Source organism: Sus scrofa, chromosome 14 (genome assembly GCF_000003025.6).
Source record: "Sus scrofa isolate TJ Tabasco breed Duroc chromosome 14, Sscrofa11.1, whole genome shotgun sequence".
NCBI classification, from domain to species: domain Eukaryota; kingdom Metazoa; phylum Chordata; class Mammalia; order Artiodactyla; family Suidae; genus Sus; species Sus scrofa.
The window spans coordinates 105,665,266-105,688,079 of record NC_010456.5 but is presented as its reverse complement, the minus strand read 5'-3'; the positions used below and the strand labels follow the sequence as shown (position 1 = coordinate 105,688,079).

Here is a 22,814-nt window from a genome sequence, read left to right as displayed (position 1 = left end):
TCTTTTTGATGTTTCCTGAGACAATTTGGGAACTGGTCTAATATTACGGGAAAATGAATAGTCTGTTTATCTTTTTCACTTAAAAAAGAAAGAAAGAAATCTTGAGTGCCTATCTTCCTAGATGGCTCATGTAATAACAGTGTTTTGAGGAAGAATGTCAGCTATGTTTTCAGAAATGACTGAGGTATATGGAGCTGTTTTATTGTTTTCTTTCTATGGCCACACCTGCGGCACATAGACGTCACAGCCACAGCAACGCTAGATCTGAGCCGCATTTTTAACCCATGCCGCAGCTTGTGGCAAAGCTGGATCCTCAATCCTCTGAGCAAGGCCAGGGATCAAACCCGCATCCTCACGGAAACTAGTTGGGTTCCTAACCCACTGAGCCACAACAGTAACTCCCTATATGGAGCTGTTTTACTGTTAAATTGTGATGGAGAGGTTCCACGCAGGGGTGGAGGGATGGGAGCTGGGAGAAAGGGAGGGGTGCAGCTGTGTTTAAAACTGCATAGGACTGAGTCTGCCCCAGGTCACTTCCTCTGTCTCTTCTCCTGTAGCATCTCTTACCTCTTCTCATGTTCATAATCTCAGCTGGTGCCCCCTTCAGCACAAACCACAAGTTGCCAGGGTAAATGAGAAACTAAGTAGACCTTATATGTTAATTCGGTTATTTTATGCATTAAGATTGGGAAGGAAACAAATGGAGCAAATAAACCACACAGGCTTTGTGATAGTGATTGTAATTGAGCTCAAAGGCTTTGGTTTACGCCCAGATTGAATGGATTTTCATGATTCTAGAAGACTAAAGAAGGACTCTGTAACAGAAAATCGATATTCATAATTACTCCTGAAGGCCTTTCTTCCAAGCAGCTGACAGCACTGAGAGCTCCCTGTGGAGTAGGCAGGAAGAAGGTATTTTGGTTTCCATTTTATTATTTATTTATTGATTAGCTGTGCCCATAGCATGTGGAAGTTCCTCGGCCAAGGATGGAAACTGCACCCCAGCAGTGACCTGAGCCATAGCAATGACAGTGTCAGATCCTTAATCTGCTGAGCCAACAGGGAACTTCATGATGTCCGTTTTATTTACTGATTGATTTTTTTGCTTTTTAGGGCTGCTCCTATGGCATATGAAAGTTCCCAGGATCAGGGTCGAAATGGAGCTATAGCTGTTAGTCTTCACCACAGCCACAGCAACCAGGATTCAAGCAGCATCTGCAACTGACACCACAGTTCATGGCAATGCTGGATCCCCAACCCACTGAGCGAGGCCAGGGAATGAACCCACATCCTCATGGATATTAACTGGATTCATTTTCATTGCACCACAATGGGAACTCCCCATGATTTCTATTTAAGACGAGGTAACTAAAACTGGGTTTGTGCTATGTATATGTATATAGACCTATGTGTTTATTAATTCATTAATCAAGTTAGTTGTTCAGAATATGATCACTTCTCACAAGTACTGCATGGATGTGGAAAATGTTTTTACTTCTCAGAAACATGTTAGATAGAACTGTGAAAAGTACATGAAAACAGCCATTTGAGTAAATTAAGTCATAGTTCTATTTGCTCTGTGAAACTAGTAGAAAAGGATTTTTTCCCTCTAAAAGACAGAAAAACAGGAGTTCCCATCGTGGCTCAGTGGTTAACGAATCCGACTAGGAACCATGAGTTTGCAGGTTCGATCCCTGGCCTTGCTCAGTGGGTTAAAGATCCAGCGTTTCGGTGAGCTGTGGTGTAGGTTGCAGACTCAGCTTGGATCCTGCGTTGCTGTGGCTCTGGCGTAGGCAGGCAGCTACAGCTCCAATTCAACCCCTAGCCTGGGAACCTCCATATGCTGAGGGAGCGGCCCTAGAATTGGCAAAAAGACAAAAAAAGAAAAAAAAAAAAGACAGAAAAACATAATAGAGAAAAACAAAAAACTTGGTACAACTCATTTGACAATGTCACCAACAGTGTCATTTTGTAGTGGGGATTTATGACTCAATTTCCAAGCAATTTCTGCCCTCCTTCCTCCACAAGCATGCTTCTCTGGTTATGCCTGTTTCTTCTCACTGCCTCATTCAGCCCAGTTCTGCTGCCACCCTTAGCTGGAGTATCACAGAGCCTGATAATTTAGAGTTAATGAAAAACTCATTCAATTTAAGCCATGACTGTGAGAAACCGCCTTCTAAGCGCTGCTGCCACTACAAATCTAGTTTGGAAGAACTCTAGGTATGAGTTTATCTTACATTTGGGAAGGTTTCTTTTAACCTTAGAAGTTCTGCAGTTAGGCAGCAATACACAGTGAGATAAATAACATTAGATGATGAAAAAGGATTTCAATTTCCAAAGTGAAGGTTTCCAACATATCAGCTGGTCTCTAAATAATAATAAAAGCATTCAGATTAGGGTGCTTTTCATTTTCACTCTAAGTGAAAATGCTTACATTAACTGGTTTCTTTCCAGATGTGAGAGGTACAATAACCACAGTCACTATTTTCATACAAAATAATAATAGGGCCTACTATGAACCAGACAGCTTTTTATATTTTTTTGCTTTTTACGGCTGCACTCGAGGCATATGGAGATTCCCAGGCTAGGGGTTGAATCAGAGCTGCAGCTGCTGGCCTACACCACAGCCACAAAGATCTACACCACCACGCTAGGATCTGAGCTGCATCTACAACCTACACCACAGCTCACGGCAATGCCAGATCCCTGACCCACTGAGTGAGGCTAGGGATCGAACCTGCATCCTCATGGATACTAGTTGGATTCATTTCTGCTGCGCCACAACAGGAACTCCCCAGACACCATTCTGAATTTACATTATGGCTTTACACTGTGTTGGCTCGGTTAAACAAGAGCCAGTCTATGAACAGGTCTATGAACCTTGGTGATCTAGATGCCAAGTGTGTTTTTACAAGATTCATATCTGAAGAATTATGATACTGAGGAGAGAAGGAAGGCTGCACCCCTTACCTGGTAGAGGCTGACGTACTGTTTCCGAAGCCACTGCTGTCTTTGGTCAGGGAACTTCCTCATCTTTCTCACGGCTCTAGTGAGTTCCAACAATCCGCTAAAGAGCATTTTAGCTGTGTGCTTTGGTGCCACAAAGTGCAATAACCTATTGTCCGTGGTCTGAAGTCCATAGAGCAGTGTCACACCAGTCTCAGAGAGAGACATGTTACTCAGTTTGTTCTGAACACACACAGTGTGTATATCAATGTTAGGGTGTCCCATGTACACAGCCTTTGCTGAAAACAGATCCAAGACCCCCTCCACCAGGCCACTTAATCCAGCATTGCCCAATAATGGGAATTTTCCAGGCTCAGATGTGTTACTAAGCACACCAAGTTTTGCTTTAGCACTGGCTAGGGAAGCAGTAGTGGGCTTTATCCAGGTCAAGGTGCTGTTGTCAGGCTGAAGCTGAAGGAAGCAGCGGGCAGAGAGGTGTGTGTCTTGGTCATAGTGGATGACTGTGGCCCCCTGTAGCAGGAACTGGTGCACATCAGCTTGGATGGACAGCACATACCACGGGATGAGCTCTGTCCCATGGTCAAAGGCCTTCTGTGGCTCTTCTGATCCATGAGGGTCCCAATCTTTGGGCTGCTCAAAGATGTCATTTTCAGAATCCAATAAATCTCCAATTATAAACCTGTGGGAAAGAGATACAAGATTGGCGTGTCTTATAACTAGAAGTGAGAACAACACAAAGTTTTCACCGACACTGAACATCATTTTTTTTTTTTTTTGTCTTTTTAGCTATTTCTTGGGCTGCTCCCACGGCATATGGAGGTTCCCAGGCTAGGGGTTGAATCAGAGCTGTAGCCACCGGCCTACGCCAGAGCCACAGCAACTCGGAATCTGAGCCGTGTCTGCAACCTACACCACAGCTCACAGCAACGCCGGATTTTTAACCCACTGAGCAAGGCCAGGGACCAAATCCGCAACCTCATGGTTCCTAGTCGGATTCGTTAATCACTGCGCCACGACGGGAACTCTAGGACATCATTTTATTTCCACTATGAATTCAAGTTAACATAGGAAATATGAAATGCTAAAAGTTAGAGAGTAAATTTTTATATCTGCATTCTAAAAATTTATACTTAAAAATATATCTGACCACAGGCCTAAAGAAAGGAACTCTTAGATTAATTATTGCATTTTAACACAAACAACAACTTTCATTATTTACTAATTATCCCTCTTGTGTCAGGAATGGTGTTAAATACATTTTACACTTAATTTGGCCTACTTGCAAAGTAAATTTTCTTATTCTTTTTTTAATCTCTGGGGAAGCTAAGGTTCAGAAGGGGTAGGTAACTGGCTCCAGGTTAAGCATTTTGGTCTGACTCTTTAGCCTGGGGTCTTCATCAGTAGGTTCTTTGCTTTCTACTTGATCGTAAACAAAAGCCATTGAATACAATGGGGCTAAGACAAAACAAGACTTAATAAGTGGGGCTGAGAAGTGCCTCTGTTAAAAATGTGATCAGTTCAAAGACACTTACTGGGAAATACCATCACAGTGGCCACATGAGCAATAACAGCTCTCCTTGACTCAACTTTAGATTTTTGGTGTGTGTGTGTGTGTGTGTGTGTGTGTAGGTATGTGCACAAAGAACTGTATACTTGGGCAGTTTAGCAAGTTGCCTTCCCTGAGTCAGGAACCTGGATTACTAGGGCCAGAAGGATCCTGGGAGGAAGGCAAGAGAGCCTTTATTGCTTCCTTCCTATCTGTCACTGTTGCAGGGATGTGGCCAAGAGACTCATTCTCTTCAAAGCATGAGAACTTTTTAGTAAAATCAATCTTTCTGCTGTTTGGTTTACAGACATCACTGGCAAAGTGGTGGTAAGGAGCTGGTCCATATATCCCTGGAAAGGAATGTTCACATCATCTAGAGGTATCTGAGCATCCATCTGCTTCTTGGTGAGGCATGAACAGCAGCAGTGGGCTTCTCGGATTCTCAGTCTAGAACCTGGTTCCTGAGCGAGATTTCACTCCTGCTTTCAAACAAGAGGTTCTTCTTCTTTGCCTCAAATACAAATACATATTCTTAAGAAAAGAAATCCACAAATCTGATGGTCAGAGTATCTTTTTCAGATAAGCCACAGTGGAAACAACCCAAATGTCCAGCAACAATAAAATGTTTAAATAAAATGTGATGTATTCATACAACACAATCCTGCACAGCAATGAAAACAAACATGCAATGGCTAACTACCTGCAACAACATGGACAAATCTTAAGCAAGACATACAAGCATATATACTGAATGACAACATTCAAGCACATGTAAATTTCAAAACCAGGAAAAAATACTACATTTTTTAGAAAGGCATAATAGTGGTAAAGTTATAAAGAAGAGCAGGATGTATTATCATCAAACACAAAAATGAATTTTCTCTAGAGGAAAAGGTGGTGACATAATTGAGGATGCAAACAAGAGTTTTATGGGGGCTGACAATATTTTCACTCTGGGTCATAGTTACACACGCACTCACTAGATAACTATTCAAATAATTAAAAAAAATTAATTTTAGAGTAGTTTTAGATTTGTAGAGAAATTGCAAGGATAGTATACCTCACATACAGTTCCCCCTATTTTTAACATATTTGATTAGGGTGGTATATATGACACAATTCATGAACCAATATGTTATTAATTCAAGTCCGTACTCTGTTTAGACCCCCCCGCCTTCGTAGAGCTGCACCTGCGGCATATGGAGGTTCCCAGGCTAGGGGTCGAATCAGAGCTGCATCTGCCAGCCTATACTACAGCCACAGCAACGTGGGATCCAAGCTGTGTCTGCGACCTACACCACAACTCACAGCAGCATTGGATCCTCAACGCACTGAGTAAGGCCAGGGATTAAACCTGGATCCTCATGGATACTAGTCAGATTTGTTACCACAGCAGGAACTCTGTAGATCTCCTTTTTTAACCTATTTCCCTTTTTAGTTCCAGGATACCATATTACATTTAATAGTCATATTTCTTTATGTCACAGTTTCTTAGACTCTCCTTGCTTTTGATAATCCTGACAGACATTTTGCAGAATGACCTTCAATTTGAATTTGCTTGATACTTTTCTCATAATTAGACTGGGGTTCTGGGTTCCAGGGAGGAGGACCACAGAGGTAGAGTGCCATTCTCATCATATATCCAGGGAACATGCTATCAACACAACTTACCCTGTTGATGTTTGACCTGGCTAAGGTAGTGCTGGTCATATCCCATTGTAAAGTTACTTAAAAAAAAAAAAACTCCCTTCTATATTGTCCTCTTTGGAAGGAAGTAACTGTGTGGAGCTCACACTTAAGGAGCGGAGAGTTCTGTTCTACCTCCCAGGTGGTGGAGTGTCTACATAACTTACTTGGAATTCTTCTAATTGGGAGATTTGTCTCTTCTCCCTCATGTGTTAGTTTATAATTTACATACATGGACTCATGAATATTTATATACTTTGTGTTATAATCTCATGCTACTTTATTTTGTTGTTCAAATTGTTCCATCTTTGGCCTTTGGGAGCTCTTTCACTTGGCTCTTGCTTCTTTGAACATAACCCCATTGTTATGGATTTTTTTTTTCAGTACTTCTTTACTTTCTGGCACAGCAAGATTCTTTAGGTTCATCTTGTCTATTTCCTATCCCAGTCCTAGAATCAGCCCATTTATCCAAAGAGCTTTGCTTACTTTCACTGAAGAATATTAGTGAAATATTCTTTCACTGATAGAAACTAGTTCTTTAGTGAAAGAAATTATTGAATTTCTTTTTGAATGTCTAATTAGTGAAAGAAAATACTCTTTCTCTAATAAGGAACCAAGATCTGGGGGAAAGGTGCAACTCCATCTCTCTTTAATGCACTTTTCTTAGTGTCACATTTCACCATAAAAGGTGAAGAAAGAAAAAGGAAGAAAATCCTTTGTGTTCAACTTAGTTCCATCCCTTTGAAATTGCTCTCAGTAACAAAGGAAAATTAATACTTAGGTCCTCTTGCACAGTACTTCTGTCTATGCTTTACATATAGCATGGTGGTTAGGAAAATGCCCTTCGGGGTCACCCTTGGTTTGATGTTCAGTTCCACCCCCTCTTTACTGTGTAACCTAGTCAAATCACTCAACCTCTTTGAGCCTCACTTTACTCTTCTATTAATGGCAAAAAGACAGTACCCATTTCACGGCAGTAATGGTGAAGCTCAAATAAAGTAATACTTGTAAATGACTCCAGCACAGCATCTGGCTCAGAAAAGTATACGACTATAATTAACACAAAAAGACCAAGATTTCATGCTGCTACTTCTCTTTCCCACTTCCGTTTCTCTAGGCTAAATCAGCCCAGCTGTTCCTCTAGAGGGACTTTTTCAGGGCCACATCCAATTCTTTCATCTTTTTATTTCCTTCCTCTGGGACCATTTCCACATTCTCCCTGTCACATTTCTTGTTGTTGCTGTTGTTGTTTTAAGAGCAAGAAAGATTCAATTGGTGAGCGTTAGTACCCATGAAATGTAACAGATGTTAATGTGGACATAGAACTTTGGAATTTAATATCGCAAGAGAAATGGTGTTTTCCATATCCCATTTAATTTTAGTTCTGAGCTAAATCAAGTTATTTTTTAGTGAAAAAACTACAGGCATTATGAAAATCAGTGTCTGAAAAGAAAAAAATTATGAGGCTATTCTGGAGCCTGTTTCTGCTGCTCAGAGATGATATAAGTTGGGAGAAAGTGGACACTGACTTTCTTTGTATCAGTTTCTGTTTTAGAACATGAAAAGAGCTACTGATAAGTGTTAGTAATTCTTTTAAAAAGCATTCTTCCAGGGACTAATGCCCAAGGTAAAAACTGACAATTGTAATGAAACAAACTCGTAGATCACATGGTAATTGTATGCACTGCTATGCCTGATTCTCTCAGGAGACAAGTTTCTGAGGGTTTACAAGAAGGAATAAGGTGGAACTTAAAGAGTTACTCAGGAATCAAATAGCATTAATCAAATCAAAGATGTGGTCTACCAGCAAAGAAACTACCGAGTCAAACTTAGGGAATATGCCAAGGAATGAAAAAAAATTTTGTACCGAACAGACCCCTGAAGCATCCTTCAGTTAGAAACCCTAAATTGACAGATAAACACTTTTCCAATGTTCCCTGATGAAAATCTTATATTATGGGACAAGTGGGCTATTTATCATTCTGGTTATGTATTTTCTTTATAACATGTTGATTGATACCTCCTGCAAAGTTAATGTGATTACATAAACATGATTCATTAAGTGATAAGCTTAAATTCAATTCTGTAAGATAGAAGAAAATGTATACCTTTTCCAAAGGACTTGCTATAGCTGTTCCCTGAAATAAAATTCAGAGCTCTGTTTGCTTCTGGAAAAATTCTTGCTTTTAATTAATGTAGCACCTTCCTCAACCACAGGAAGCGTCTAAATTATATCTGGGTAGTGTGAGGACTTCAGAGCTAGCCTGCCTGCGGTTAAATTCTGGCCCTGCTGGATGTGAGATTCTGAGTAAAATGGAAATGCTATGAAGATTAACCAATTTAATATAAGTATTTGGGACAGTGTTCGTTTAAAAGTAGTATCTTGATAAATAACAGCATGCCAAATATTAATAATATCATTATTGTCCAGAGTGTATCTGCAAAGTCAATCTCTCAAAACATAGCCACTCAAATAAACATTGCTTCTTTATAAAAATGATGTCCAAGTTTCAAGTTGGGATTCAAGTGATAAACAAGCTTAAACCGAGTGTTCTGCAGACAGTGGGAAAATGCCTTTCTCTATTACTGGTGTCAGAGGCAGGACTGGGTCTCAGATACTGGCCAAGGAGACAGAAAGAGAGAGAAAAAGAGGGCGGGTGGTCCTAGGTATCCCCGGACAGAGGCATCCCCAGAAAAGTCAGGGGCAGGTTGGCAGGTGAAGGGCTGGGCTGGGCTGGGCGGAAGCAGTCGGCTGTCCCTATAGGATGTTAGGAGATGGGTGTTTGTAAGGTTGGGACATTATTACACTACCCTCTGTGGAAAATAATGTATTGGTTTCCTATCATTTTATTATTTTATGTGTTCGCCTAAGTGTGTGTGTGTGTGTGTGTGTGTGTGTGTGTGTGTGTGTGTGAAATCCTGGTAACTATGATCTTTTCTCAGATACCCTACTTGCTTATGCTTAGCTTTTTTTTTTTTTTTTTTATTCTTGTGGGATTGGATCATCTTCTGGGGACATCTCTAAGGTGGTTGTTGGGGTGTGAGGGCAGAGAATACTGCTCTCTCCAGTAAGGAAGTGGAGAGTGACAGAGGGGTGCTCCTAAAATAGTGACTGCTGCCAAGGGTGCCCACACCTTAAGGGCTCAGCGTGGCATGTGAAGGGTGTGATGGCAGGCATTCATTACAATAACCACCATTTATATGTCCTTTACAATGCAAAACTGCTTTTCTGGCATGCATCATCTCATATCATCCTTATGACAACCTCATAAAGCATTACGATCATTCCAATCATACAGATTACAAAACTGAGGCTTAGTTAAGATCAAATCACCTGTCCAGCTGACACAAATAGTAAGTGGTGGGAGCAAGATTCAGTCCTAGACAATGTGACTGCAAGCTTTGAGCTCTTAATTATCTCAAGCTGCCCCCATTCTAAGGTTTTATCTGAACTTATCTACTTATATCCAAAATGGACAAATAATTTTTAAGCTGCAGCATTTTAAAGAGGGTCAATAATGCTGATGATAAGAACATGTAGCTCCTATTATCTGTACACCTAAATAGAATTAATTTCCATTTTCCTTTGAAATGGTGCCGTATGCTACTTTTATCCCTTCAGGACTTATATACACATAGGCAAAGCTTATTTATTCTTCATGCTGGTAATTTGAAAGTCATTATTACAGATCATAGGAAATGTAACTGGAATATGTTTAGAATTCAGATGTTCCTAATCTACAGGAACTAGAAATAAAAAGAAGTTGAAGGTTAGCCCTTTCTTCTTGCAGGAGAAAAGATCCTGCCCTGCAGTTGAACACGTGGTCAGGCTCACGACCCAGCTCTGCTGGGCACCACTTAAGCAAGTGACTCCACCTCTCTTCCAAGTACCACTTCCTCACCTGTACAGGGAGATGAGGAGTTGGATGAGTTGAGCTTAAGATCTCCCTGACATTTTGAGATTCTCTCTACCATGTCCCTTTCCTGCTGAGGTCTTGAACATTTTATGATCATTTTTCCAGGGTTTCTGTGGGTGCTTTGAATGGGTTTTCTGGCAGGAGTAGCTGAGATATTTGAGAAATATCATTAGAACACCTTACCAAAGGCTGGATCTGGATGAACCACAGCACTGTGAAACTTTCCCTTCTTTCTTTGATGTAATTTTCACACAGTTGGTGGTTGCCATAGGAATAGGGACTGGAGATTATTGTTCATAGAGTCTTCGTTTCAGCCAAATCAATAACAAAGCACAATTCTCCTGAGCTTTGGAATCTGGAAATCCCTTTTCCAGATACAACCCTGGGCTGAATATTTTAATGTGGGTCTCTGGATCAGCAATGGATTCCCAAGTCTTGGCAGGTGGTTTCAGTGAATTCTATTAAACACTCCCAATCTCGTGAGTTCAGTGGTCCTTTTCAAAGTAGCAGTCATGTGGGGTAAGAAAACTTAGTGGTATTGAGGTACATAAAATTCAATATGAGGATTTCAATATGACTTCACAGGTTTTGTAAAAGAAATATTTGCATTTTTGTGCTCCCCCCCTCCGGCCCCCAGAGTGCTTTCAAGCAGGATCTGGAAAATGGGAAGTGGAAAAGAAATGGTCTTAGGATATAGATGATAAGACAATTAAGAAAGGGCAATGCAATAAGCGGAAAGTTGGAAATAAAGATTTCATGAGAGGTGATGCAATGAGGAGAGAAATTTATCATGTGAAAAAATCCGAGGCAAAAGGAAAGAATGGTGAATGGAAAGCTCAGAGGCTTGGTCTCTGAGGTTCAACCAAAGATAGTATTCCTAAAAGTATTTTGGAAAGGATGACACCTGTAAGTAACATACACACCTACACACACGTGGATGCACACACACACACACAGACACGTACACATATACATATATACACAAAAATATACACACATGGACCCAAAGAAGGGTTTTATCAAAAAAAGTCACATGAAATTCAGGATTTTATCTATTCAGGGCTGTTCTATGTCTTATAGTAGGGTTTAAGGATGGACTTTCAGCCAGATGTCAGTATGAGGAGAAGGTACGCCTTTCCTAAACAACTGTTTGATTTTTCCTACAAATACTGTGAATCCTGCTTCCTTCTTTCCTATGGCCACTATCTCAAAACAAAATTTAGTCACTGTTAAAACTATACAATATACTTTTCTGTATGTTTTATTTTTTCCTATCCTATTTTCCCTTTTCCTTAATATCTTTAATTATTTATATTTACTTATAAACATTTACAAAATCTTTTATGGGAGGAAGTAGATATATACACAGATATCTATATTTAGAGATAGTTATATAGAAGTAGATATACTTATATGATATACATCTTATGTATTTTACATATAAGGACCTAAGTGGCTGTAAGATATTCCTGGAGCTTTTTGTAAATGGTCCTCTATATACAGAGTGACACTATTGTCAGCAAAAATTAGCAAGGAAGTGTTCACATAATCTTGATTTGAGATAAACTTAAAAAGAACAATTGATGGAAGCTACCTGTGAGACATTTGAGCTTTAGGGACCAGACGCTGTGGTAAGGTTAATCTTCGAGCACCTGAGTCCTCTATGGGGGAATGAGCTAGGAAGTGAAGTTTGAAAAAAAGCCCAAAGACTTTGGAGAAATCTGAAATATTAGTTTACCTCCTTAAAACTACAACATTAGGGATTCAGAAACAAGGCATTCATCTAGGTGTTTGCAATTTACAACCAATTTTAAGGATCTGGCACTACAATGCCAAAGGAATTATTTTCCAAAAATACTATCACCCTTCCCAGTGTAGGCTCATAACACACAAAGAGACAACCAGGAAAGGCTCTGTGAAACAAATATCAATGTCTTATGTTTAAGTCCTTACACAACTAACTGCAAGGTATGACTCACGAGTACTGAACACAAATAAAACCTTTTGTGGCCAGTCAGTAGATGCCATAATTTCGAATGATGCTCAAGGATTCCTCATGCTGGGCCAGGCTCTACTATTCGAGCTGGGCTTGTCAATGAGTAAATGGCCTTGAAAAGATGCAATACTTGCTTAAGACCCCTGATTTCTGGACTTCTCATTAGGTTATGGGTTAAGTAAGCATGTCTGGCTACACCCCCTGCCCTAGAGTCCTCAGAGGTTTTGGGGAGCTGCAACAATACTGATTTCTGGGTGTGACTCCAGCCCTATGAACTTAGTGTGTTTGACTTAAAAATATGTTAATACTCAACCCTGTGCCCCACTTAGCGATTACAAAAACTATTTTTCTAGAAGGTATGAAATAAGGATCACGGTTCTAATTCTGAAATCTACTTGGTTAAATTTTTAGAAATGGCAAGATAGTTCTGGCTTTTAAAAAGGGATAAGAGATAGCAAGAAGTTAAATTATGAGCAGTAATTTTAGAACAAAGAAACCATATTATAAAGGTAAATCCTAATTCAGAATTGGTAAATTTTAAAGATAGAGAGGCAAAACTTATGGATAAAAGTGGTAGCTTTTTATTACCTGAAACCAAACTGGAGTAGGAAAAATAAGAAATGAGCAACCCAATTTTTAAAATGTAAAACTTACTGCCATCGGGCTTTATCCTTCAAGGAATTTTTCCTGGAGCTGCTCCCTTCACTGGGGCTGTCCTCCTCCTCAATCTCCAGGCTTCGACTGCAGCTCCTGATGATCTGAAAGATGCTGTTGACAGTGGACTCCTTCTCTGAATTCTTTAAGCCATTCTGTCCCACTCGTTGTAAGAAATTATCTTGTCCACTGTAATCAGCTACAAACTACAGAAAAATATATGGAGAATTTGTTACTGCAACTTCACACACTACATCTGAATATCCTACGGGCTAGGAAAATGAAATCATAACAGCCATAAATAATGGAATTTGTATCTATTTTATTGGGGGGGGGAGAGAACCTTCAGAAAAACATTTTTTTCCTTTCACCACGTGAAATACAAACTCATTCTTGTTTTCACTAAGACAACTTTAGTCCCTCTAGGAATCAACACCCTATTTTGAATTTACAATGCAAAAAGCAGTATTATTTCAATGTTCCCTAGGGAAAAAGTAGCCACTTTACAGAGGAAGGGCAGAGTTATTTTATTCTTGTAGTGAGAATTGAGAAAAACCATGACCAGAGTCTATTATTCTATGTAACGGGATAAAATTACTGGGAACCAAGGAAATGATCTAGAAAGGGGGGCATTTTGTTTTATTTCCCATGATCCTATGATAACACAGAGGCTTCCTGGTGGTTTGTAAGCTCTTATTGTCTATATTTGTGATCAGGAAGGTTTTCCCTCTTCATCAAAGGTAAGAGGGGCAGTCAGGTCATGATATCTGGTGTTCCTTCCTTCTGAGGCATGAAGGAATCGGAGTGGGTATAGCTTGGGGGGCTTGCTTTAAGTTTTCTCCTCTATTTCCTACACTTATATTTCCCCTCATAAGCCAGGGAGATGTAAGCCAGAACCTAGCAGGGCCTCTTAAGACTTCCTGGTACCAGGAGATGCTTTTTTTCCCCAGGTGACCTGGAAGAGGTTGCAATTTTAGAGGAGTCTTGCCACTGCAATTGAGAAGGGGTGCATATGTGTGTGTGAGTATGTATGTGTGTGTGTGTTTGTGTGTGTGTGTGTGTGTGTGTGTGCACGCATAAGATCAGCAGTGGGTAGAGTCACCATGGTGAGAATGACTCTAGGTTTGGGTGTGGGACTTCTAGATATGGGACTCCTCAAAATTCTGCATCAAGTCCCCGCCACCTTTAGTCCCTTCTTTCATTTCTAAACACCATATAGAGAGGTTTCTGCATCTTCGGCTTCTCAATGCCCCTTCTTTCCACACCCAGTGTCCTGAGTCCAGGCTCACATGGTCCTTTCCACTCTGGAGGGTGACGAACAAGAAGCACTGGGCTGAGGAGAATGGAGGCAGTGAAATCAGGTGACTTAGAGGAGGCATTAGCTTCCCACAAAAAAGGAAAGAAAGGCAGCGTGGACTTCCCCTGTCTCTTTCCCACTCATCTGAAGAAGTTACTACTTTCCTTTGACTTCTCATGTCCCCTGCACCCAGACATTCCCACCCACAAGAGAGACAAAACTCCACCGACCTTTAAAAAAAAATCAGAAAACAACACCTATTGGCTCTTGTACTTATACATCAGTCCATTAAAGTTAACTTACTTTTAACCTCCAGTCAGACTAGTTGGTATTCTCTTCTCTGGAACTTTCAAGGACCTAACGGTTATCCAACACAACAGTGACAACTGATAACCCTGGGCTCAGAAAGGCCTCTCTTCTGGCTTTAGTGAGGGGTGAGTCAGGCACCCACAGTGACTCTCCAGATGACGAGGAATTTGAAAGGCCTCACCTCTAGAGCTTCTTCTTGGGAATTGTACCTCGGGCAAAGCTTCATAAGGCCCGAGGCTCCATCAAGCACCTCACAGAGCTCCTTCAGAAACACCCCACAAAACGGAACCACCTTGCAGCCAGGGATATGCAGTGCCCGTGTCACCACCTTCTTGTACTCGCAGGAAGATTCGTGCTGGGCCATGGCATCCTTCAGGCTCCTCATGGTCTCCAGGTCAGACTGGTCCATAAACTGCCACATTTTTAAAACTTTTCTTGACCTATTGCAAGGCAATGACATTTTTTTTTTTTTTTTAGACTGAAGGAGAAATAAGTTACAGTAACTAGTCTAATTCCATACAAGTTCATTCTTTTTGTTTACATTTTCTTTGTTTTAATATTTATTTATGATTCACATCTCCACCTATTTCCCCAATGATGTGAATATTACTTTAATAAATTGAAACACAAAGTTAAAAAGGACAGATACATACAGTTAATTTTGAAAGGTGGATATTAAACTAAGGTTTGAGATTTTGTGGTTTCTGGTTTCCCAACAGGGAAACCTCATGGGTAATATTGTTTTTACAAATATTTGTGGATAATCACCTGCAGAAAAGGTGTTCATCCATTCCTCATTTATTTTTTTAATTTTTTTTTACATAATGATTTTTATTTTTCCATTATAGCTGGTTTACAGTGTTCTGTCAATTTTCTACTGTACAGCATGGTGACCCAGTTACACATACATGTATACATTCTTTTTCCTCACATTATCATGCTCCATCATAAGTGACTAGACAGAGTTTCCAGTGCTGCACAGCAGGATCTCATGGCCAATCCATCCCAAAGGCAATAGTCTGCATCTATTAACCCTAAACTCCCAATCCATCCCACTCCTTCCCCCTTGGCAACCACAAGTCTATTCTCCAAGTCCATGATTTTCTTTTCTGTGGAACGGTTCATTTGTGCCATATATTAGATTCCAGAAATAAGTGATATCATATGGTATTTGCCTTTCTCTTTCTGACTTACTTCACTCAGTGTGAGAGTCTCTAGTTCCATCCATGTTGCTGCAAATGGCATTATTTTGTTCTTTTTTATGGCCGAGTAGTATTCCATTGTGTATATATACACCACATCTTCCTAATCCAATCATCTGTCAATGGGCATTTGGGTTGATTCCATGTCTTGACTATTGTGAATAGAGCTGCAATGAACAGGCAGGTGTATGTGTCTTTTTTAAGGAGAGTTTTGTCCAGATATATGCCCAAGAGTGGGATTGCTGGGTCATATGGTAGTTCTATGTATAGATTTCTAAGGTACCTCCATACTGTTCTCCACAGTGGTTGTACCAGCTTAAATTCCTACCAAAAGTGCAGGAGGGTTCCCTTTTCTCCACAATCCCTCCAGCATTTGTTATTTGTGGACTTACTAATGATGGCCAATCTGACTGGTTTGAGGTGGTATCTCATGGTAGTTTTGATTTGCATTTCTCTAATAATCAGTGATGTTGAGCATTTTTTCATGTGCTTTTTGGCCATCTGTATATCTTCCTGAAGAAATGTCTATTCAGGTCTTTCGCCCATTTTTCCATTGGGTTGTTGGCTTTTTTGCTGTTGAGTTGTTTAAGTTGTTTGTATATTTTAGAGATTAAACCCTTGTCAGTTGCATCATTTGAAATTACTTTCTCCCATTCTGTAAGTTGTCTTTTTGTTTTCTTTTTGGTTTCCTTTGTTGTGCAAAAGCTTGTCAGTTTGATTAGGTCCCATTGGTTTAGTTTTGCTTTTATTTCTGTTCCCTTGGGAGACTGACCTGAGAAAACATTTGTAAGGCTGCTGTCAGAGAATGTTTTGCCTATGCTCTCTTCCAAGATTTTGATGGTGTCTTATCTTATATTTAAGTCTTTAAGCCATTTTGAGTTTATTTTTGTGCATGGTGTGAAGGTGTGTTCCAGTTTCATTGATTTGCATGCAGCTGTTCAGGTTTCCCAGCAATTCTTGCTGAATAAAGTGTCTTTTTCCCATTTTACATTCTTGCCTCCTTTGTTAAAGATTAATTGACTGCAGGTGTCTGGGTTTATTTCTGGGTTCTCTATTCTGTTCCATTGGTCTGTATGTCTGTTTTGGTACCAGTACCACACTGTCTTGATGATTGTGGCTTTGTAATAGTGCCTGGAGTCTGGGAGAGTTATGCCTCCTGCTTGGTTTTTGTTCCTCAGAATTTCTTTGGCAATTCTGAGTCTTTTGTGGTTCCATATAAATTTTTGGATTGTTTGTTCTAGTTCTATGAAAAATGTCATGGGTAATTTGATAGGGATTGCAGTGAATCTGCAGATTGCTTTGGGTAGTATGGTCATTTTTACAATTTTAATTTTTCCAACCCATAAGTATGTGATATCTTTCCATTTCTTTACTCTTACATCTTCTTTAATTTCCTGGATTAATGTTTTATAGTTCTCAGCATATAAGTCTTTTACCTCCTTGCTCAGGTGTATTCCCTGGTATTTGACTTTTTGGGGTGCAATTTTAAAAGGTATTGTATTTTTGCATTCCTTTTCTAATATTTCATTGTTCATATACAGAAATGCGACTGATTTCTGAATGTGAATCTTATATCCTGCCACTTTGTTGAATTTGTTGATCAGTTCAAGTAGTTTTTGGGTTGAGTCCTTAGGGATTTGTATATACAGTATCATGTCATCTGCATACAGTGACAGTTCTTTGTTTTTTTTTTAATTTTTCCTGAACTTTTATTATTATTACTTTTTATTATTTTATTTTGTTTTATTTTCCCACTGTACAGCAAGGGGATCAATTTATCCTTACATGTATACATTTTTCCCCCCACCCTTGTTCTGTTGCAACATGAGTATCTAGACATAGTTCTCAATGCTGTTCAGCAGGATCTCCTTGTAAATCTATTCTAAGTTGTGTCTGATAACCCCAAGCTCCGGATCCCTCCCACTCCCTCCCTCTCCCATCAGGCAGCCACAAGTCTCTTCTCCAAGTCCATGATTTTCTTTTCTTTGGAGATGTTCATTTGTGCTGGATATTAGATTCCAGTTATAAGTGATATCATATGGTATTTGTCTTTGTCTTTCTGGCTCATTTCACTCAGGATGAGATTCTCTAGTTCCATCCATGTTGCTGCAAATGGCATTATGTCATTCTTTTTTATGGCTGAGTAGTATTCCATTGTCCTCTTCTTTCCTATTTGGATGCCTTTAATTTCTTCTGTTCGTCTGATTGCTGTGGCTAGGACTTTCAGTACTATGTTGACTAACAGTGGTGAGAGTGGGCATCCTTATCTTGTTCCAGATTTTAGTGGGAAGGCTTTCAGCTTTTCTCCATTGAGTATTATATTTGCTGTGGGTTTTTCCTAAATGGCTTTCATTATGTTAAGGTATGTTCCCTCTATACCCACTTTGGTAAGAATGGATGTTGGACTTTGTCAAATGCTTTCTCTGCATCTATTGAGATGATCATGTGGTTTTTGACTTTTCTTTTGTTAATGTGTATGAACCATCCTTTTGTATGTGTTGAACCATCCTTGTGAACATGGGATGAATCCCACCTGGTCGTGGTGTATAATCTTTTTTATATGTTGTTGGATGGCTAAAATTTTGTTGAGAATTTTTGTGTCTATATTCATCAAAAATATTGGCCAATAGTTTTCTTTTTTGGTGGCATCTTTGTCTGGTTTTGGAATTAGGGTGATGATGGCATCATTGAATGTCTTTGGGAGTGTTCCTTTTTCTTCAACCTTTTGAAAAAGTTTAAGGAGGATGGGTATAAGTTCCTCTTTGTATGTTTGGTAGAATTCACCTGTGATGCCATCTGGTCCTGGGCTTTTATTAGTAGGGAGTATGTTTATGACATATTCAATTTCATTCCTAGTGATCGGTCTGTCCAGTTGATCTATTTCTTCTTGATTCAGTTTTGGCAGGCTGTAAGTCTCTATAAAGTTGTCCATTTCTTCTAGGTTGTCAAATTTCTTGGCATACACATCATTAAAATAAAAAAAGAACCTATGTTTTCTTACTTTCCCTTCCCATTTTGCATGATTTTAATGTCTTTTTTTTCTTTAACATCTTCACATTTAGAACTGTATGCTGGCTTACTTATGTGATTGCTTTCCAACTGTGGTTTCCTTCAACCTAATTCTTTTGCTATTTTTTTTTTTTTTTAGAGAAGCCCTTTCAGTATTTCTTTTAGAATAGGTTTAGTACTGCTGTAGTCTTTCAGCTTTTGTTTGTTGGAGAAATTCTTTATTTCCCCTTCTATTTTAAATGATATCCTTGCTCGATAGAGTATTCCAGGTTGCAAATTTCTTCCTTTCAGCACTTTAAATATATCTTGCCACTCCCTTCTGGCCTGTAGTGTTTCTGTAGAGAAATCAGCTGATAGCCTTATTGGGGTTCCCTTATAATTAATGGTTTGCTTTTCTCTTGCTGCCTTTAGAATCCTCTGTTTAACTTTTGCCATTTTTATTAATAATTTGTCTTGGTGTGGGCCTGTTTGGGTTCAACTTGTTTGGGGCCCTCTGTGCTTCCTGTATCTTGAACTCAGTATCCTTTAGATTTGGAAAGTTTTTAGCCATAATTTCTTCAAATATATTTTCAATCCCTTTTTCTTTTTCTTCTCCTTCTGGAATTCCTATTATGTGTAGATTGGCCCACTTTATATTATCCCATAGGTCTCTTATCTTGCTTTCATGTTTTTTCATTTGGTTTTCTGTCTGCTGTCCTGATTGGGTGATTTCCATTACTCTATCTTCCATGTCACTAATTTGTTCCTCTGCATTGTTCATTCTGGTCTTTATTGCCTTTAGCTCCCTTTGCATCTCTGCAAATGAATTTTCTAGTCTTTCTTGGCTCCTCCTTATATGTTCTAGTTTCTTCCTAAAGGAATCTGCATTACTGTTAATATCCTCTCTTAATTCCTTCAGTATTTTCACTATCTTCCTTTTGAACTCAGTGTCTGTCAGACTGCAGAGGTCTGTTTCATTGTTGACTGCTTTAGGTTAATTCTTCTGTTGCTTTAACTGGGAATGGTTTCTGTGCTTCTTCATCTTGCTTGTGTATTTATGTGAGTTTGGGGAAGCCAAATTGTAGTCTTGCAAGGCTATTTCTATGCAAGAGCACCCCTTTATATTTTCTGAGGGGTTACTATTTATTTTTGGTGTGGGAATTTGAATATTTGCTGTCTCTTTCTTTGGTGTGAGCAGGCTGTTTTCCCCAGGATGCTCAGTGTGTTTTCAGGGAGGAGGAGGCAGTGAGTAGGGCCAGCAGTGAGTGTGTGGTCACTGGGCTCTCAACAGCAGCAAGGGCTGTGCCAGAGCCATCCCGCCCTCTGAGAGCCCGCGGGCATGTGCACTCAAGGTGCAGGGAGTTTCCTATGGTTGTCCGCCCCTCCTCCTCTCCTCTCCTCAACAGTGGTGCCTTGCCTCTCCTGCAGATCCCTTTCCCACTTAGCCCACGCAGGTGGTGCTGACCAGCTGCTCCTAGTTGTAGGGTCTTGGAAAGGGACAGTGACCAAGTGTCTAGGTGCTGCCCAGAGCATTTGGCAGTGTCAGCTGCAGGGCGGGTGTGTTTCCAGGGGAGTGAGAGCAACAGTGTATGGTGCTTGGTAGAAATACCCTCTTTTTTTCTTTTTTGCCAACCCCTGGGGTGACTAGGGTCGCAGGTGGGCCCACTCACAGGTCCCCAGTGGCGGCAGGCCATGGCTCCCTCTGGCCTCCAAGATGACCTCCACGGTCTGTCCCTGACACCTGTAGATCATGCAAGAGGCACCATGTTGCACTTACCCCCCAGTGTCCTTAGCCCACACAAGAGGTGCCTGGCCACTGCTAGCCTGCACAAGAAGCACCTAGTCTCCTCTAAACAAGCCAGAGGCTTCTCGCTCACAGCCTGCGCCAGAGCTGCCCCACCCTCTGATAGCCCGCAGGCATGAGCATGCTCCGTGGAGGAAGTTTCCTATTGCGGCCCGCCCCTCCTCTTCTCCCCTCCCCAACAATGGCGCCTTGCTTCTCCTGTGGGTCCGGACCTGCTCCCAGGTTCCCTCCGCCGTGGCATTCCTCTCCTCAGCCCATGGCATACTGCTCCTTAGCCCCTCAGGCTGTCCCCACACAGCCAGCCCCAGCCCCCTCCCCAGGACTGACCTCCAGAGCCTGAGTCTCGGTGCCCAGCCCCGCCTGAATGTTTTGGGCTGTGACGTCTGGCCGGTGGTTCAGATGATGTACGGCTCTCACTCTGCTTTGCTGTTCTCAGTCCAGCTGCTGCACTTTTCTTGGCAACTGTGAGGTCCCTCCACTCGGCTGATCTTTCTGTCAGTTAGATGGCTTCTCAGGATGTGGGTTCCTTTTCTCCTTCACAGCTCCCTCTTGGGAATGCTAGTCCTATCCTGATTCCTTTTCTCTCTCTTTTTTTCTTTTGTTCTACCCTCTTATGTCAAGAGTTTCTTGCCCTTTTTGGAGGTGTAAGTTCTTCCGCAGCGTTCAGGTGACGTTCGGTGTGAGTCGTTTTACATGTAAATGTGTTTTTTTGATGTGTTTGTGGCAGAAGGTGAGCTTGACCTCTTACTCCTCCACCATCTTGCTCCTCCTCCGCCTGAAGCCTGTTTTGGACCCTGTTGTTGAATTGCTTCTACAGAACCCAGCTTTAACATTAAGTTACCAGCCAGTCTTGCAGGACACTATCTTAAAATATTTATTTGCAGAACAGGATGTTAATGAGATTTTTCCTATTTTGAAATTGCTACTGAGGGAGTTCCCATTGTGGCACAGTGGAAATGAATCCGACTAGGAACCATGAGGTTGTGGGTTCGATCCCTGGCCCTGCTCAGTGGGTTAAGGATCCGGTGTTGCCGTGAGCTGTGGTGTAGGTCGCAGACACAGCGCGGATCTGGCGTTGCTGTGGCTCTGACATAGGCTGGCAGCTTACAGCTCCAATTAGACCCCTAGCCTGGGAACCTCCATATGCTGTGGGTGCGGCCCTAAAAAAAGACAAAAGACAAAAAAAAAAAAAAAAAAAAAAAAAGAAAAGAAATTGCTACTGAGGACAATAGGTGACATTAAACCCCACCTTCTAAAGAGAGGCAGTGAGTTGTTACCAGGAGACCCAAACTGCTCTGGACTCAGAGGTCTCTCACCCTCCTTCAGCAGAGAAACTGGGGCTGAGCAGCTCGGTAGAGAATGCCTCTTTGGAGAGAGCTGTCAGGGAGTCATATGTAAGGAGGAGGAGATCAGCAAAAGTGTAGAGGCCTCAAAGAAGCTGCATGGAGAGGGCGACCAGTGTCCTGGCCTTTTCTGATCACACAGACTTACTGATGTGTGACTTGCCTGAGGAAATTTAATTGTGAGAGGCTGCCTGAGCTGCCAATTGGCAACGTGGGGGAGAAGGATCCAGTGGGTGTGTCATGCATTTGCAGCGTTTGGGAGCACAAAGCACTGGGTGTTTCTGGGAGCCAGGACTGGACACTGAAAGGCACCTGGACTGGAGCTACCTCTAAGGGCCTGCCTCTGAATGAGGCGACCCTAATGAAAACCGTCTGTGAAGGTAGGACCTCCAGAACCAGAGGCTGGGATGCAAGGACTGATGGTCGGCCAGGCCAGCAGTGCATTGCCCCTCACAAGGTAACTGTGCATTGGGAGGTCTCTACGGGACAGGAAGTGGTGGAAGTTACAGCAGGTAATGAGGAATTAACCCTGGAAGCACTCCACATGGCTCTCTGTGTGGGCACCAAAGCCACGTCACAACTGTCCCCATCAAGTAAGACTGGCTCCCTTTACCTCTCTTCTTCTGCCCACTTTTTCTGCAGGGATCTTGAGTTGGAGAGAGGGAGAGAAAAGATAAACCATATTTTCCCACCCTACTGCAGCTTTCTGAGACTGGATGGGCTTCCAAATTTGGGGAAAGGGTGAAGCTTTTTTTCTTTTTTCTTTTTTTTTTTTGGTTTAAAAGGTATTTATTGATCATATATAAAATAAAGAAAACCTTATATATCATAAGCATACACTATGTACAGCAAAAATACCAGGTCTGGCCCAGTGCTGCCTCTCCTGGACAACAATTTAGCAATAATAATACTGTACAGGGCAGGGAGGGAATGAGGCCACTCTGCCCCAGGTCAACCCCCGTGCCCCAGCAAGGCCTGTCCTCACTTGGAGCTTCAACAATATCCCCCCAACCCAGCCCCTGAAGATGCCAGGGTACCCGCCATTCCCTCCTATCTGTGGCCTTTGGCAGGGAAGGCAAGGTCTGATCAACACCACTTGGCTGGA

At 41.2% G+C, this 22,814-nt stretch overlaps 1 protein-coding gene across 6 annotated transcripts in view; it reads right to left on the bottom strand.

Moving 5' to 3' along the window:
- Nucleotides 1–22,814, bottom strand: part of PLCE1 (phospholipase C epsilon 1) — a 342,109-nt gene that overhangs the window by 76,657 nt on the left and 242,638 nt on the right. For all 6 annotated transcript variants that reach the window (XM_021074005.1, XM_021074008.1, XM_021074007.1 and 3 more), the window contains 3 exons: nt 14,554–14,812; nt 12,767–12,972; nt 2,971–3,646 (listed from right to left, as the gene is read on the bottom strand). In XM_021074005.1, coding sequence (XP_020929664.1) covers nt 2,971–3,646; nt 12,767–12,972; nt 14,554–14,812 — 1,141 coding nt within the window. The remainder of the gene's footprint in view (nt 1–2,970; nt 3,647–12,766; nt 12,973–14,553; nt 14,813–22,814) is intronic.